This window comes from Malus domestica, chromosome 10 (assembly GCF_042453785.1).
Source record: "Malus domestica chromosome 10, GDT2T_hap1".
Lineage (NCBI taxonomy): Eukaryota > Viridiplantae > Streptophyta > Magnoliopsida > Rosales > Rosaceae > Malus > Malus domestica.
In genome coordinates this window covers 19,886,526-19,904,921 of record NC_091670.1, presented here as the reverse complement: position 1 = coordinate 19,904,921, position 18,396 = coordinate 19,886,526, and the positions used below count along the sequence as shown (strand labels likewise).

Genomic DNA, 18,396 nt, shown 5'->3' with positions numbered 1-18,396 from the left:
GCTTATTAATATAATTTGAAAGGAATGTTTTGGGGTTACCTTGTGGAGAAAATTTGATGAGGATGGATGAAATAGGTTTTGAATAAATACCTATTTTGGGCACTTTTGACTTGATTGAGAGATGATTGTCCACTATTCCCGTGTAGGAGTTCCGGTGTTCCTTGAGGATAATTTTGTCATTTTTACCCTAAAATCCACGTGTCACCTCCATATTTTTCTTGATTATTTTTTGCTCCATAGGTGGCAGTACTCTTCTTCTCCTCTCTTTTTTCCTTTCACTTCCTTCTCCTTCTCTTTCAGCTTCTATTTTCTCCAATCCAAGGGTCTGTTCTCCACTCTCCTCCAACCCCATGTGCCCCTGATTTCTCTGTTTGTAGCCCCTTCTTGCCCTTTTTCCATTTCCCCCTTCCTTCCACTTTTTAACCTTATTTTCCCTGTTTTATTTCATTTCCCCCTTCATTTCACTCTCCATCCCAATTGACTCCATTCGAAATCTGGTTAGGTTCCTACTTAAGTTCATCGCAATTTATCGCGTCTCACTTGGAAGGTGTCTTGACCTCTGGCTCGGATCTTCACATCACCTCCTTTATTGGGTTTGCCTTTGACGGCACTGTTGCTAGTGGGCTGCTTCTTCCCACTAGCTTCCTTCGATTTGTGGCGGCTACAATTGTGGTGCTCAATAGCAGTGTTTGGGGCTCTGTTTTGGGGTTATGCGTTGGCTCTGTTTTCATCTACTTTTGGGGCTCTTTTTAGCTTGATTTCAGGTGTGTGTTGGGGACGTTGGTTCAGTTGATAGACAAGCAGATTTCCAACGACGACAGTGTAGGAAGCTGTTAGAATTTGCTTCATTGTTTTTTATGTTTTGGGCTCTTGGTTACAACGGAGGTCTATTTTTTTGTTTGTGTGTTTGTTGTAGTTAGGCTTCTTCTTATGTAATTACTAGTAAATTTTACCCGCACGTTGTTGCGGGAGCGAAAATATAACTATAGACTATATTCTTAACATATAAATAACCAAAGACTAAGATAAACATGTAGAAAATGGAGCAAATATTTTTACAAAGTTGTCTAAGTTTATATGACTTACAGAAAAGACATTGTCAAATGCCTTGTCATTGATATACAAAAATGGCTAGTCTAGTATTCCTCATTGACAGTCATCCCAGTGCTTCATTTGTATAATTACTTGAACATGGAATATCCCATAAGAGCACATTTTCCTTTAAGCGTTCACTGCAAATAAAACAATTTGGATCATCCGGAGAAAAAAAAAGAAGTTACAACTGAAACAAAATGTTAATACAGTTGTAATTAATTAGCAGTAATACTTTTACATGAAGAAATCGGACAGACGATGGCAAACTATGATATCAATAAATGAAAAAAAATTCAACAACCATCATTCATTTATATATAGGAATAATAAAATCCATTTGCATTAGCTCTGGATCAAGTTCAACTCAAGGCTACAAAAATTTTAAACCCAAGATTCAGATAGCATTATTCAACCCCAAAAACCAAATAGTACATTTAAACGACTTAACACGATTGAAGGCATAAATCAAATCTAGGAAATTATACTCAACCTGCAATGCAGAAACGAACATTGTAGCTTATATACATTCTCAATGTCCTCAACAAGTCCTCTCTCCAATGGCTCTGCAATCTACAAAAGGTTTTTAGAAGATTATAATTTAAAAACTGAATCACATAAAATTTCTGAAATTAGGTTGCTTCTTACCATAGTTATTTTATTCTTCTTATTGGATGTTTCAGCAAAGCATTTGATTGACAAAGGCTACACTGTTTCACAAAATGAAACAAAATGATCAACCTACAAACAAAAGCATATCCATCAAGAAAAGAAGAACATAAAGTTTTACTTTAAAAATAAAAAACGTGAAGATCACGAAGATTGTTGGAGACCGATTCCAAAAACAAATACAAACCCAATAAAATTCAGCTCAAATTCGTGCAATATAATATAAGCCAAACAACCCCAATTTTCTCAGGAAACCAAGAAAAACCAAGAAAAAAAAAACGAAAATGTGAATTCCAAGATCTAATAAAAAGCACAGTGCAAAGATAAATTATATACCTGGCCCAGAAAGGGTTTGCAAACTCCCACAACAAAACCCTAAAGTTGGAAGATAAACGTTTCCTGCAACCAAAAACAAAATCAGACAAAAGATCCACACGCAAAATAGGAAAAAAAAATAAAGAAAACACTTAGCAGGAATCGAATTTTACAACAATCAATTAAAAAAATTTCTTACCAACCAAGCACAGAATAACGGCACACAGCAACCAACGCACCCAAATCGTTGCGATTCCTTCGCGGAAAATAGCGGGAAAAAACAGACCAACCACCCTTCTAAACGATCGGATCGCGATAAAAACAGCGAGTCACATACAGAGAAACGCAAAGAGAGACGGAAAAACAGAGTGAAGAAAAGAAAAGGAAATGAAAAAGTGGAAGATGCTGGAAGTGGAAGTAAATGTGTAATGCTCTTCCAATATCTTTCCTACAAAACGCAACGTGGCCAAAGCTCAACCAAAAACACCAAAAAACACGTTTCAAATGGGAGCAACAGCTGCAAACAAAAATGAAAGAGGGGTAAAACCGGATGGGCACTGTTAATGAACAATACCCATCCACTGAGCTTTAGTATATATAGAATAGAATATCATTTTTTATCCTTTTTGTGCCACAATCCTGTGGTCGGGTTGAACATCTGATAATTTTTAATCAGTTTTTGGTCCTACAACCGATTTTTTTATCATTTGTTTATCTTTTTCTGTACCACATATCATGTGTGTGGGTTTAAAAAACCATGAACAGGTTAAAAGAAAAAAAAAACTTATGAAAAGACCTTGAAAACTTTGAGTTTTAATGATAAGGACAAAATAAAGGTAAAGTGAATATTATCAAGTTTGACTTTTTAATGTAAAAATGTGATTTTTTTGTTAAAGTGAACAGTACCGTGAGTTTTTCATTAAAACTTTCAAAAAAAGAAAGGCTTCACGGTCACGGATGGTGGGCACGTGGTGTAGAAGAGCACCAAACCGGCCTCACCATTTTTAATCATTTTTTTTCCCTGCTCTAATGTTTTTTATAAATTTTTATAGTTTGTCGTGCCACACAACATGTGACCGGATTTAATTCACATTTTTTAATATATTTTTTGCCTGCCATCAGTTGCTTTAAACAAGATGACAGAAGAATGGCCTAGGAGGGCAAGGAAGTCATTTTACTGTAGAAAAGATGGCAAAAAAGTGGCTTAACAAACGAATTGAGGGGCATTTTGGTCCGCGCACTGTCCGTGAATAGTACAACGTCGTTGGGGTTTTAGTATAGGTATAATGTTGTATTGGTAATAAAGTAACCTTTCAGCAAAAAATTAAGTCCTTCGGCTAGCGGCAGTGCGGCACAGCTCATTGACTAGCCGAAGTTGGCTTTGTATTTTGATTATAATTTTGGATCGAGTAACTTCTTGTACTGTTTAACTTTGTCAATAAAGCTATCATTTAGCCTTAAAAAAAATATTTTCTTCTAATGAATTCTATGTTTGACAAAACAAGAAGAAAGAATACAAACAGAAACGACTTCAAATTAAAAATAATCTAAACACCGACGAACCATTTTAAGCATTTTTGGAAGCTTTCATTGGACCTATTTTGCCCTAAAATTAAGATTACCATACATCAAGCAAGTTTGGTAGAGATTTGTTCATCAGTTGTGCATTGTGGTGGTTCGCATGATCGCAATAGCCACATCAACATGTTAGATGATCTCAATAGCGACATTAATATGTAGGGACGTAGTCTGAGCTATGCTTAGTTTTCACTACCGAATCACATTTGTTTTGACGTACATTAATTTCTTTGTTTGGATTTATAAATATAGAAAATTTAGAATTTTCGCGTAGGGAAAAAAATTTGGAATTTGGGACCTTCAATTCCCAAGTTTAAATTCTATGTAAATAAGTGTCATTTCTAAATTTTCATGAGTGGGAGTTTAAAAATAACAAATTATGTTTCAATTTTCATTATTTTTTTATGTTAACTAAATAAGAAAATTCACAAAAAAAAAAGGTGGTACCCAGTGCACGAGGCTCTAGCTTTATGCAGGGTTTGAGAGAGGTAAATGTCGGCTAGCTTTACCCCCAATTATGAAGAGGCTGCTTCCAAATAGGAAAATTCACAAATTTTAGAAAATAAAATTATGTCATTCCAATTTCCGTCATTTTAAAATTTCTCAATCTTAAACTTTCTCATCCGAACACGATGTAACTTTATTTGTATCGTCGATTTGAAGGACTTGGCATGATTTCCCATTTATTATTGGCCAAATTTTTCTGTGATGGCTCGTAGACCCTATTATGTGACTATTTTTTACAGAAAAGGATCCTCGCCAGATGTTTTTCTTGGGGATTCTAATGATCCCGTGATCGTGATCGTTCATCATAAATTGTGTGGTCAGAAATTATTTTAAAATTTAAAATTTAAAATTAAATATAAATAGTACCTAACGAAAACTGATCGCACGATGTACAATGAACGATCACGATCACGGGATCTTTAGGATCCCTAGGAAAAAAGATCTGGTTTTTTTACTATCATGTGCAGTTTGATCATTGGAAATTAACTCTTTCTTTAATCATATGACTAATCTGGTCTTTCTCAAAATGAGAAGGAGCATGACTCTAATAATACCTCCCCGTATTTTGGGCTTACTGAAAATGTTTCCCCCAGTTGAGTCTGGGATATTAATCTTGTCTACCATCTCTGATCTCATCTTTAATTCTTTACAGCAAAACTTGGAACACAGCAACTCATCCCAGCTCTAACAAAGCAGAGAGGGATTCAGGAGAGGTTGACCTGCAAATTCCAATTCCCAACCGCCGCGATGAGAATCCCTCATCCCACTCACCACCCATCCAAGTCGGCCACAGCCCCAGCGGAGGACGACTCTGACCCGACCCGACCCACAATGCCCGGCCTCGGCATTTCGGTGGCCGGCGGGCTGCGGAAGAAGGGGCTTGGCGTGAGGCCATGGCTGCTTCTGGACTCCAGCGGGCAAGCCCAGGTTGTCGAGGCTGGCAAGCACGCCATCATGCGGCGGACCGGTCTACCCGCTCGGGACCTTCGGATCCTGGATCCGCTTCTTTCCTACCCGTCTACGGTGTTGGGTCGAGAGCGAGCTATCGTGATCAACTTGGAGCACATCAAGGCCATCATCACCGCCCATGAGGTCCTGCTGCTCAATTCCCAAGACCCGTCTGTCACTCCATTTATTGAGGAGCTTCAGCGGCGGCTTTTGCGCCACCACCAAGCCACCACCAAACCCGCGAAAATCCAGGTTCCAAGAAGTTTAAATATTTCGTCTAATGGCCATTGTTTATGATTGCAATTGTGATTTCTAGTATTGAGCTGTGTTGTTTGTTGAGTTTGCTGCTGGTGTAAATCACAGGAAATAAAACACAAGTAAACAGAAATTAAAAGTGAACAAAAAGACACCAGAATTTTGTGGAAAAAACCCTCCAATGTGAAGGGAAAAACCACAGGACAAAGTCCAAAATATGTCCACTATTTGAATGGGATTACAAACACTAATCTCTATAAACTTTAGAGGCTGACTAACTCAAGAGCACGCACACACTCTTGGATGAACTCACTATTTTTCTGTTACACTCACACTCTATAAAAGAGCTACAGGCTAAACACACACACACACACACACACACATATATATATATATTCGTAATCAACTCACTATGGAAGGGGATAGACAAAACAATCAATATTGGGCTGCTTTACATTTCAGTTCTTGAAACTGGAAAAACCTTTCTTTGTCCAAGGATTTTGCTTCTTGGACGCATTAAAGATGGGCATTTAATTTCATGAGGAGGGAATTCTAACAATCTCCCCCTTCCCGACTCATGTCGAAGAAACGCAGACCTCCTGATGTTGTGCACTGCTCATGTTTTCCTTTAGGAAGAGCCTTCGTCAACATATCAGACTTGTTGTTGTTGGTATGAACTTTGCCCAGCTGCAACAATTTTTTCTCAAGCACATCTCGAATCCAATGATACTTGATATCAATGTGTTTAGACTTATAGTGAAAGCTTGGATTCTTACTGAGATGGATGGCACTTTGATTGTCGCAGTAGATGACAAACTTTTTCTGGTGAAGACCAAGTTCTTTGAAATATCTCTTCAACCACAACATCTCCTTGCAACATTCTGTAATGGCACTGTACTCTGCCTCTGTAGTAGACAAGGCCACACATTTTTGCAATTTAGATTGCCAAGACACTTATGAGATAAAGGAGGAGGGGGAGGGCGTCAGGTAGTCGACAGCCGGCACTCCATGATCACGTCGAATCCTTATGAGATTGCCAAGACACTGCTCCCCCTCCAGAAGTAAATAAATAGCCTGAGGTTGATCTTTTCGTGTCTTTGTCTCCCGCCAAATCTACATCCATGAAGCCTTCAAGAACAGGCTTATTATTTCCAAAACACAAACATAACTTTGAAGTACCTCTAAGGTACCTTAGAATCCATTTAACTGCTGCCCAATGCTCCTTCCCAGGATTTGCAAGAAACCTGCTCACCACTCCTACCGCATGGGCAAGGTCTGGCCTAGTACAAACCATTTTGTACATTAAACTTCTTACGGCTGAAGCATAGGGAATTTTCTTCATTTCTTCCATTTCTTCCTTTGTTGAAAGGCATTGGCTGTTGCTTAGCTTGAAGTGAGCAGCAAATGGACAGCTTACAGACTTGGCTTTGTCCATGTTGAACCTTTCAAGTACTTTCTCAATATATCTTTCTTGAGACAACCATTTGCATGCCAAGAATTTGTTTCGCAGGTCCCAAATCCTTCATATCAAAGGATTTGCTTAACTTCTTCAACTTGTCAATCTTATCAGCATCCAGACCAACAATTAACATATCGTCCACATATAGAAGCAATATAATGAAATCCTTACCGGAGGATTTTTGAATGAACACACAATGATCAGAAGCTGTCTTCTTGAACCCATTATCAACCATAAAGGACTCAAATTTCTTGTACCATTGTCTCGGAATTTGTTTAAGTCCATATAGACTCTTTTTCAGCTTGCAGACCATATGCTCCTTCCCCTTGATTGTAAAACCTTCCTGCTGCTCCATATAAATATCTTCATGCAAATCACCATGTAGAAAGGCTGTTTTGACATCTAATTGCTCCATCTCCAGATTCATGCTTGCTGCCAATCCCAGAACAACACGAATTGGAGTCACTTTCACAACCGGCTAGAATATCTCCTCAAAATCAATGCCTTTCTTTTGTGCATACCCCTTCACAACCAATCTCGCGTTGTACTTTAGCTTGAAAACCCATTTGTTTGGAAGAACTTTCTTTCCCTTTGGTCGTTCCACCAAATCATACGTATGATTCTTATGCAAGGAATTCATCTCCTCTTGCATAGCTTTCAACCATTCTTTGTTGTGAACATCAGATTGCACTTCTTGGAAGCATTCAGGTTCGCTACCATCTGTAAGTAGGACATATTCGTGCGGCGAATATTTCATGGATGGTACACATTGTCTGTTGGACCTTCTTAACTCCATATCTTGTTCACACGTGGGTTGTTCTTCTTGACTCTCTTCGGTATTAGAATCTACCGGTGCATTTTCTTGGCCATCATGATTATCATCTGTAATTTCAGTTCAGCTCCCCCTTCAACATCGTGAGCTACAACAGGAGAAATTGGATTGAAATCAATTAGACTATCAAAATAAGGCTGATCACATTTTACATTCTTCTCAAAATCTTCAATTGTTTGGTCTTCAAAGAAAACCACATCTCGACTTCGAACCACTTTCTTGCTTTCAGGATCCCATAATCTGTAGCCTAATTTTTCATCTCCATAACCCAAGAATACACATTGCTTGGCCTTGTCTTCAAGCTTTGATCTCTCCTCCTTGGGTATATGCATAGATGCTCTGCAACCGAATGTCTTCAAGTGTCCATATGAGACACCTTTCTTACTCCATACCTTCTCTGGAACATCTCCATTTAAAGGTGATGAAGGAGACAAATTAATCAAATAACATGATGTTCTCATCGCCTTTGCCCAAAAAGTTTTGGGCAATTTCACATTAGACAACAACCATCTTATTTTTTCCACAATGGTGCGATTCATCATTTCCGCAACACCATTGTGCTGTGGAGTTCTCGGAACAGATTTCTCATGTCTAATGCCATGCATTTTACAATACTCATCAAATGGCCCCAAGTACTCACCGCCATTGTCGGTGCGAATGCATTTTAGTTTCACTCCCGTCTCTCTTTCCACCATAGCATGAAAGCTTTTAAATGTTGACAGCACCTGGTCTTTTGTTTTTAAAGCATATGCCCAAACTTTTCTTGAATGATCATCTATGAAAGTGACAAAATAAGAAGCACCACCCAAGGATTTAAATTTCAATGGCCCACACACATCCGAATAAACCATGTCTAAAATATTTGATTTTCTTTCATGATTTCTTTGAAAAGAAACTCTATGCTGCTTGCCTATTAAACAATGAATGCAGCTGTTTATGTGCATACCTTTAATTTCAGGGAGGATTTCTTTCTTTGCAAGAATCTGCAAACCCTTCTCACTCATATGACTCAGCTGCTTGTGCCATAGATTGAACGAAGCATCCTTTTCCATTGCATCCAGCTCCCCCTTCCATAGTTGAGCATGGGTTTTGTATATAGTGCAGCATTTTCTTCCTCTTGCAATTACGAGGGATCCCTTTTTGAGCTTCCATCTCCCATTTGAAAACTTATTCTTGTATCCGGCATCATCCAACTTTCCAACAAAAATTAAATTTAGGCATAGGTTTGGCACATGTCTAACCTCATTGAGCATGAGTTTGCTGCCACGACCAGTTTCTAGAATCACTTCACCAATCACTTCGCCAGCCTTATATGATGAAAAAAGTGCCTTGTTCGAAGTAGCATGAAAGGAGGCTCCGGAGTCTACTGTCTAAGTGGTATCTTCATAAGACATATTCAAGCATGATTTTTCACACTCCGAGAGAATAATAATATCACCATCTAAGGATATAGCAGCATTATCTTTCTCTTCTTGTTTTTCTTCATTTTTCTTCTCCTTCTTGAGTTTTCTGCATTCTCTTCTATAGTGACCTTTTAGACCACAATAATGACATACGACGTCCTTTCTTGAACTCCCATCAGACTGAGGATAATCACTTCTATTTTTATTCCTCCCCCTCTTTTCTACAACCAAAGCTTTTGAGTAGGAAGAATTCGTGGATTTTCTTCTCGTTTCTTCGTTCAGCAAACTAGCAGTGACTTGATTCATGTACAGGACTCCATCTGGAGCAGAGTTGATCACAGAAATGGCCAAGGTTTCCCAACTGTCTGGAAGAGAATTGAGAAGCAGGAGAGCTTGTAGTTCGTCATCCAACACCATATTCATTGAAGAGAGCTGATTGACAATGTTTTGCATCTCGTTCAAGTGTTCATTGACGGAGGTGCCATCTTTGAACTTTAAATTGACAAGTTTTTTCGTCAACAAAACTTTGTTGCCCTCTGTCTTTCTTCCGTATAAGCTTTCAAGCTTCTTCCACAACGGAAGTGCGTTAGTCTCCATCGAAACGTGATGATACACACTATCATCAAGCCATTGCCTGATAACTTCAATGGTTCTTCGGTTTTGTTTCTTCCATTCCTCATCGGACATTTTTCCTGCTTGTCACCTTCAATTGGACCGAACATATCCTTGCAATACAGCAAGTCCTCCATTTTTTTACTTCCTAATAATGTAGTTTCTTCCATTTAGGCTCACCATTCGACTTGTGTTGACATCCATGATCTACAAAGCAACCCGGCTCTGATACCAATTGTTGAGTTTGCTGCAGCGAAAACAGCAGCTTGCTGCTGGTGTAAATCACAGGAAATAAAACACATGTAAACAGAAATTATAAGTGAACAAAAAGACACCAGAATTTTGTGGAAAAAACCCTTCGATGTGAAGGGAAAAACCACAGGACAAAGTCCAAAATACGTCCACTATTTGAATGGGATTACAAACACTAATCTCTCTAAACTTTAGAGGCTGACTAACTCAAGAGCACGCACACACTTTTGGATGAACTCACTATTTTTCTGTTACACTCACACTCTGCATAAGAGCTTCAGGCTAAAAACATATATATATTCGTAATCAACGGCCTTCTAGAAAACTATGGAAGAGGATAGACAAAGCAATCAATATTGGGCTGCTTTACATTTACTCAGTTCTTGAAACTGGAAAAACCTTTCTTTGTCCAAGGATTTTTCTTCTTAGACAGCTGCGCATTAAAGATAGGCATTTAATTTCATGAGGAGGGAATTCTAACATTGTTAATTGTGATTATTGTGGCCACTTAGTACTACAGTCCAGTAGGTCTTAGGTTCAATTCTCGCCAAAGACTAATTTGAACCACATTATCAGTGTTCTAAAAATCGGCCTAGGTGCTGGGCGGCGGAGCTCCGACCCGATTTAGACCAAAACGTTCAGTTAGGCGGGGAGGATATAGGCGGCTGCCTATGCACTTGCTAGGCGCCTGAGGCGGGCTAGGCGGCAGTGTAGGTGGTTTGAATCTAGCTACAAATTCCAAACTTGCTGCAATTTTCGCAAAGGATCTACAACTTCCAATCTCGTACGTAGCAGCAGAGACCTGGAAAATTTGATGTAGCTCGTCTCTGTGAAGAGAGAGAGAGAGAGAGAGAGAGAGAGAGAGAGAGAGAGAGAGAGAGAGAGACTACCGGTGAAGATAATTTCATAATTTCATAATTTCTGCAGCTCATCTGTGAAGATGAAAGCAGAGAAGAGAGTGCGAAGAGAAAGTGTGAAAAGAGAGAGAGAGAGAGACTACCGGTGAAGATAATTTCATAATTTCATAATTTCTGCAGCTCATCTGTGAAGATGAGAGCAGAGAAGAGAGTGCGAAGAGAAAGTGCGAAAAGAGAGAGAGAGAGAGAGAGACTAACATTTCAATATGTGTTGGTGGTGCAAGTTGAGGACTAAAAGCTTGGGTGATGTGAAAGAGCATGGACGGTTTGTGATTTTAAAATTGAAAACCATGGACTTTGATGGTTTTGTGGAAGGGTGATGTGAAAACCACCTTGGGTGGATGGGTGATGGACGGTTTGATGGTTTAACAATGAAAACCACCCACTATGTGGGTTTTTTATATTTTTAAAAGTTTGGGATATATATTATGAGTGTATATATATCTTATATAAATTATAAATTATTTAGATAATATTTTGTTTTTTTTTCCTAGGCAAGCATTTCATATATGTACATAAAACATTCATATATGTATGTTCTTCTATAAGAAATAGCATATTAGTCAATAATTATTTACATTTTATATAGTAAATTTAATTAATTTATATAATATATCAGAAATTTACCTAAATCCACCTAGGCCACTTAGGCGCCCGCCTAGACTCCGCCTAGCCGCCTAGGCGCTAGGCGCTAGCCCACCGCCCGACTAGCGCCTAGCGTTTTTTAGAACCTTGCACATTATTGCTAACTCATTATGAGGCTAAACACACCATTTCCCCCTTAGTACAAATAATATTTTTTTGTTAAAAAAAAAAAAAGTCGTGTTGCTAATTGTGGTGTTGTTTAATCAAGGTTCTAAAAAACGCTAGGCGCTAGTCGAGCGGTGGGCAAGGGCCTAACGCTTAGACAGCTAGGCGGGGCCTAAGCAAATTTATGTAAATTTATTGTATATCTTGTAAATAAGTGTCTATTTACACTTAAAAAAACTATACTTGTATGGATAATAAAAAAATAATAAAATGCAAAAATAGAAGTAGAAGAATACACAAAGTACATTCATCCAACAAGTTCAATATTTAAAAAACAGTAAGCATATAATCATAATGAGGTGTATTCTTGGATAATAGACTAAATTCTTCTTGTTCATGATCCTTGCATTGAATTGGACAAAGCCTAAATTATTTAACCTTGTTGTATCTAGTTTATTTTTTTTTCTTTGTATGTATCCCCTCAAATAGCCGACCCCACTTAGTGGGAAAAGGCTTTGTTGTTGTTGTATGTATCCCCTCAAAAGTGCTCCAATTCATTTCACAATTGGATGAACTTGTAGTCAATCCATCCTTTGCAAATTAGGTACACCATTTCCATAAATATACCACCATGAAACTCAAAAACCAAAAAAGCATACAATTAATAAAAAAATAAAATAAAATAAAATAAAAAAACCCCCTAGGACGGCATAGGCGCCACCTAGGAGCCACCTAGGACGCCTAGGTGCCACCTAGCTCCAGACTGATTTTTCGAAACGATTTGCACTAAGTCGCGGTAGGCCTTCACTGCCTAGGGCCTAGGCTGATTTTTAGAACATTGTATTTAATTGTGATTTTGTCATTGTTTTGTGTTGTTAATTTTGGGTAGGAGAAGGAGGGCAATGCCAATGAATCGAATTGGTATGAAATGGAAGAAGCAGAGGCAGATGCACAAGTGAGAAGAGCTGCTGGTGGAAATGGGGAAGGTGAGGCAACAGAGAAGCAAGGTCTGGAGGAGAATCGTGATGGTTTGAAGGTTCTGCCTTTTGAGTTTGTTGCATTGGAGGCATGCCTTGAGGCTGCTTGCAGTGTCTTAGAGAGTGAAGTGAATACCGTATTCCGGATTGGATTGCCTCATTTAATAATTCATTCCATTATGTGTAACTTGTTTTCCTTGTTTATGCAAATTTGAGAACAGGCAAAAACATTGGAGCAAGAAGCTCATCCAGCTTTAGATAAGCTCACTTCAAAGATTAGTACTCTCAATTTGGAACACGTCCGCCAAATCAAGAGTCGCTTGGTTGCAATTACCGGCCGTGTTCAGAAGGTTAGCATAGCATTTGATAATCCATACCCTTTCCTTTCATGGCAAAGATTAAATGGAGGTCTTCCTTCATGGCAAAGTTACATTTCTGATGACATGATTAACCAATGGATAAACTAGATGGCTTTCTCAGTGCTAAATTTGTCATGTATTACCTCTAGGTGAGGGATGAACTAGAACACTTGCTTGATGATGATGAAGATATGGCTGAAATGTATCTAACTGACAAGTTGGTTCAGCAACATCTTGAAAATTCGTCCACTTCGTCCTTGGGTGAGAGAGATGACATGGATCCTGAAGCTCCAGGATCAGATATGGATGACAGGCAAGGAAACTTAAAATCTCATTCTTATTTTAATTAATAGCCATGTCAGTTCTTCCGTCGTAACTTTCCTGTTGTACTGTATCAGGGGTCCTACTGAAATCTCAATGGAAGCTGGTGGGGACCACTTGAATTTTGAAGGTGATCCTCAAAACACTGATGACCCCCGGCATCAATTTCTTAGAAGGGACAGCCATGGGACCGCTACTAGCTCCACGCATAGTGCTATAGGAAAGGAACTCGATGTAGAAGAGCTTGAAATGCTTTTGGAGGCATATTTTGTGCAAATTGATGGTACACTGAACAAGCTATCCACGGTATACAAGTAAATTTTACCTCTCAATTTTGTTCGGTGCAAATATTTTTAAGTGAACATAATTTAAAATGGAGAGCGGTTCTGTAACTTCTATTGCTCTAGAAGGAAGTGGGATGTCACAAAAACTTATATACGAGGAAACTATTATAAAGTTATGTTGCTTTGTTTAAAACATGTAACCGGATCTTTTTATAAAGTCTTCATTCAGTTCTTGGAAAAAAACGTGTTGCTTTCATTGCCAATTTCCATTACTACTCTCCAAAATCCTAGACCAAAATTTCCTTTTCCCGACATCCTATCCTTCTTTCATATCATAACTACATAGTATAAAATTTATGCATTCATCTTTATATGTGGAATTTGCTCCTCTTATCATCAATGAATCACTGCATTCTTGTTTAGATGTGTAACATTACTGTTTTTATTTCATGTATATTTATTGTATATCGATTGTTCCTTGGCAGCTGAGGGAGTACGTCGACGACACAGAGGATTACATCAACATAATGTTGGATGACAAACAGAACAATCTCCTCCAAATGGGGGTCATGTTGACAACAGCAACCCTGGCTGTGAGTGGCCTTGTTGTTGTAGCTGGTGTCATGGGCATGAACATCCATATTGACCTATTTGATAAAGAAAAAGCAGGGATGCCACAATTCCTGTGGACAGTTGGTGGCAGTACTGCCGGGACCATATTCTTATATGCGACTGCTATCGGATGCTGCAAGCATAAGCGCTTGCTGGAGTAGTGAGGCCAGGCCGTTTATCATCAAGAACGCAACTAAAACTGAAGTGTGTGCTGCCTCTGGTAGATGTACTTCGGCTAGACAAACACTACTGTGTACAGCTTCTTCGCTTACCGTACGTAATGCAAATATGAATGCAATAAATATCAGCATTTTCAATGTACTTTATGTTTGTAAGAGAATAATGTTTCAGGGTGTAAAGATCCAAAAGATGCGATCCCTCCTATCATCTGGATTACTAGTCGAGGAAACGGTAGCTGGTAAGAAGATTGGGGTCAAAGTTTGAGGAATCTTAGGCGACCTGAATTGGCAGAACTCAAGTCACAATGCATCAAGTATGCTATTGTGAGTTTTGCATGTAAATACGTAAAAACTTGCGTGTGGCCGGAGTTCCGTCTTACTGTGTTGGTGTTCAACAATTGTACGTGTAATGGAGAAAGGCGAATGTTCCTATATAATTAATCTTTTTTTTCTTTCAGTACAATGATATATTTTAAACTACGGGAAGGGGGAAGTTCGGGTAAGCCACACAATAGGCAACCTAATTTGATATCGAATTCGTCATCTACCAGATTCAGACATAAGACCTCGCACTTACAAGAGAAAATTTTATAGGATAGCAATAAGGCTAGCAATGCTTTATGACACAGAATGTTGGGCAATGAAGTATCAACACGTACATAAAATGAGTGTAGCGGATATGAGAATACTTCGTTGGATGTGTGGGCACATGAGAAATGATAAGATTAGGAATGAGGATATCCGAGATAAAGTAGGAGTAGTTGAAATTGAAGGAAAGATGAGAGAAAATCGGTTACGGTGGTTTGGACATGTGAAACGAAGGTCTACTGATGCCGCGGTTAGAAGATGCGATTACAGAACAAAGGTTCAAGGCTGAAGGGGTAGAGGAAGACCTAAGAAGATTTTGGAAAAGACTCTAAGAAAAAACTAGTACTTAGATCTGACGGAAGACGTTGCACAGAACCGAGTGGAATGGCATTCTATGATTCATACAGCTGACCCCACTTAAGGGGAAAATACTTTGTTGTTGTTGTTGCTCGACTCCTTAGACCTACTCCAACTCTTCGTGTAAAACTCAAATTTTAGGTTCTAAACGTACCCCAACTTGCTCAAAGTCTCCAACCATTGGGTCAACTATGAGTTTTAACTCGAAACTCATTTCTGGGGCAAATTTAGCCTAGAATTCCCCTTCGGGTTAGTAGGTTGGCCCACCATATATGTATATTTTTTTTTACTTTTATATTTATAAATTCATTAAATCCAACGGCTATGATCTAATATGATCAAATCTAACAGTCAAGAAAAAGATCTAACGGTCCAAATTTAAATTCAATGGCTAAAATAATTAAAAAAATTCTTTCATGTGTTTTATATTCTTTTATGGTGGTTCATGGTGTCCGTTTAGTAATTTTTCAATATTTATCAGAATCTAAATATTTTTATGTTAAAATGTTCATAAAATTAAACTAGGATAGGTTACATAATAGTTTTTTTTATGTTACTTTAAGAATCCAAAATTCATTCTTTAAAATCTTGGACTAAAAATTTAACCTTGAGGGTTGAAGCATAAAACATGTTTATGGGTTAAAAAATTTAGGTTTTAACCCAAGAGTTGGAGATAGTCTTATTGAGAAAATTCATGATGATTATCAAGTTGCAGTTTGACATATGCACCAGTAACCCACTAAAAGCACAAAAGTAAAAATTTTAACAGATGTGTCAAATTCTAATTTGTCCCGAGTGAGGAATGACTCTTTACTTTAAGGAGCCAAGTTTTTTTAAAAAAAAAAAATTGGTTCAATTTTCTTTTGGTTTTTTTTATTCCTTTTTTTTGGTTTGGTTTTGTTCGGTTAGGTTTTGGTACGGTTGCGGTATTTTTTTATTTTATAAAACTTAATCTTTTTTTAATATAGAATTTAGAAAAGAGGCATTGGTAGACTAATTATAAGAAAATGGGGAAAGTGAAAAGTGAAAAGGTAGTTGTACATATACAAGATCATATAAACCAATCATATTCTATCAACAATCTCAATTGCAAAGAAAAAGATCATCGTATCCATTAAAAAAACAAACAAATAGAGAAGCTCTTCCAAGTTCCAAAGCCTTCCAAAACTTTCCTCTATAACCAATAAAATATCCTCTCTAATTGAATCAAGTATGCTCCTTGAAAAAACCTCAGGCTTAGTTTCAAATTTGGCAACAAAGTTTCACAAAAGAAACATCATAGGCATTACATTCATAAAGTGTAAAGAGCTTAAGTTTTGTTTGGTTTTCGAACCTCCAAAACTGAAACCGAACTAATAAGGTTCGGTTTGGTTTGGTTTACATAAGAAACAGAAGTAGCATGCAGTTCACATATTTTGTCTATGCATGCAACAAAACAAATATGGGTCCTACAAATTTTGTTATCACCTCAGTGATTACAAAAAAAAAGAAAAAAAAACAAATTTAAATTAGGTTCTTATAGTGTCAGTAGCAAGCAATTATAAAAGTGAAATGACCAAAATAAAATACCCATTTCTAATGCTCTGCACCAATCCATTATTAAGTCTCTTATAGCTTATTTCTTTTGGGAATGAACATCTTCAGCACTGAAATGAAACAGGGAGCATAATTGAATAAGTGTTGTTGCCATGGATATGATTAAGGTAACTGGCTAAACAATGCATTGTAATTATACCTCTCCTTTATTTTCTTTGGTTGTGACCTGTTTCCCAATGCTGATAGGAAATTTGTCAAAAGGTTCAATTTTGGGGACAATCAGCATGAAAAATTCACCAGATACCCTGGCCGAATTAGCAGACTGCGGTTGGGTCTCATTATGATATTTGTTGTCATTCAATGTCTAACTAAAAAGGTCACAAAGAAACATAGTAAATGGTAGCCAAAACTTATCAACTATCATGTCATAACATTACTCCAGTGGCTTTGATCAACATCAAAAGATATTCAATATATTTAGAATTGTCTTTCGTCTTTTTAAGAGTCATAAATAACTTTAAAGGAAAAATCCAACCTGGGAACTTTTGCAAATTCTTCTTCAGTGAATAACGCTCTTTTCACACCCATGTTTGATGCAGCTGATTAAATATTTTTACCCTATGGTTGCAAAGGTGGAGAAGGGAGGGGCGTCTCTGCACCAATAATTTATTTTCGAGTAATTGCAGCAGGTGTGTGGTTCAACGGAGCTAATCACTGACTCAAATGGTACTTCCTCCTCAAGTAGTCCAAAAACAACAAAGTTTGTCTTGCCAAAATCATTTTATGATTTCCGAAACGGACTTGAAACTTTTTTGTGCAACCAATCAATTTTTTAAGATGTGGTGGCAACACAAAAGAATCATCATGGCCATTTTCAATGACCAGAGAGTTGGTAAGAAATACCCAGAAAATTTTCAGCATGCTTTCCTATTATTAAGAAGTTGAACTAATTTGTGGTGTTCTCCACAATAAAATTTATTTTGAACCTAAATAAGAAACGAATTATGTCATCACAACAAACCCAAGGCTTTATTTTTTCCTAACATGCTTTGTGTGTGTCTTCAATTTACTCTCCGTTTCTAAGTTCCTAAGGTCATAGCGTTGGGTATTTTAAAAAAAAACCATGTTTGCAGTATATGCAATGCAAAGAGATAAAAAGAATGTAAAAAAAAAAACACATTAAAATTTTCCCATGGTTCATGCATCCTTTGCTCAAATCGTAGCCCACAATTGTGGCTCGGCATATGAGACATGCATTCTACCATGATATGACAAAATTTTCATATTATAATAGACAATCAAGTATCAACCGGTTGCAAAATACAATTCACAGAAGAGTGGATGTTTTTTTTTAACAATGTCAATCACAGTGGACTAACCTTGTATAGTGCAGGATCAAGCAAAAGCTACTGTTTAATTGTCTTCAATTCAGCATCAGCTAGAATAGGAGACTTTGCATACATTTGTGCAGAAGTAGGCAGAATTTCAACGGGCGACTTTACGTATTTGAACCTAAATTGCATATTTTTAGCAGTACCCAAATAGATAGTAAAAATATAAATAAAACAAACATTAAAGAAAAGTGGTTGATTTA

At 37.6% G+C, this 18,396-nt stretch overlaps 1 protein-coding gene and 1 long non-coding RNA gene across 4 annotated transcripts; one reads left to right on the top strand and one right to left on the bottom strand.

Moving 5' to 3' along the window:
• Nucleotides 1-1,034: 1,034 nt before the first annotated feature.
• LOC103415244 (uncharacterized) lies at nt 1,035-2,727 on the bottom strand. 2 transcript variants are annotated; one of them, XR_011572357.1, is made up of 5 exons: nt 2,276-2,727; nt 2,098-2,160; nt 1,741-1,833; nt 1,586-1,665; nt 1,035-1,232 (listed from the first exon to the last, which is right to left on the bottom strand). It is a non-coding gene; the product is annotated as an uncharacterized lncRNA (long non-coding RNA). The 2 variants fall into 2 exon arrangements; XR_003776475.2 differs by having other exon boundaries at nt 1,741-1,802.
• A 1,918-nt stretch (nt 2,728-4,645) lies between these two features.
• Nucleotides 4,646-14,778, top strand: LOC103415221 (magnesium transporter MRS2-3). 2 transcript variants are annotated; one of them, XM_008353563.4, is made up of 6 exons: nt 4,646-5,361; nt 12,479-12,694; nt 12,788-12,916; nt 13,075-13,238; nt 13,324-13,552; nt 14,016-14,778. In XM_008353563.4, exons 1-6 carry the CDS (start codon nt 4,909-4,911, stop codon nt 14,301-14,303), a joined length of 1,479 nt encoding a protein of 492 aa, XP_008351785.1. In that variant the 5' UTR covers nt 4,646-4,908; the 3' UTR covers nt 14,304-14,778. The 2 variants fall into 2 exon arrangements, with proteins under 2 accessions (XP_008351785.1, XP_008351798.1); XM_008353576.4 differs by having other exon boundaries at nt 4,657-5,361; nt 13,324-13,560.
• Nucleotides 14,779-18,396: the final 3,618 nt, after the last annotated feature.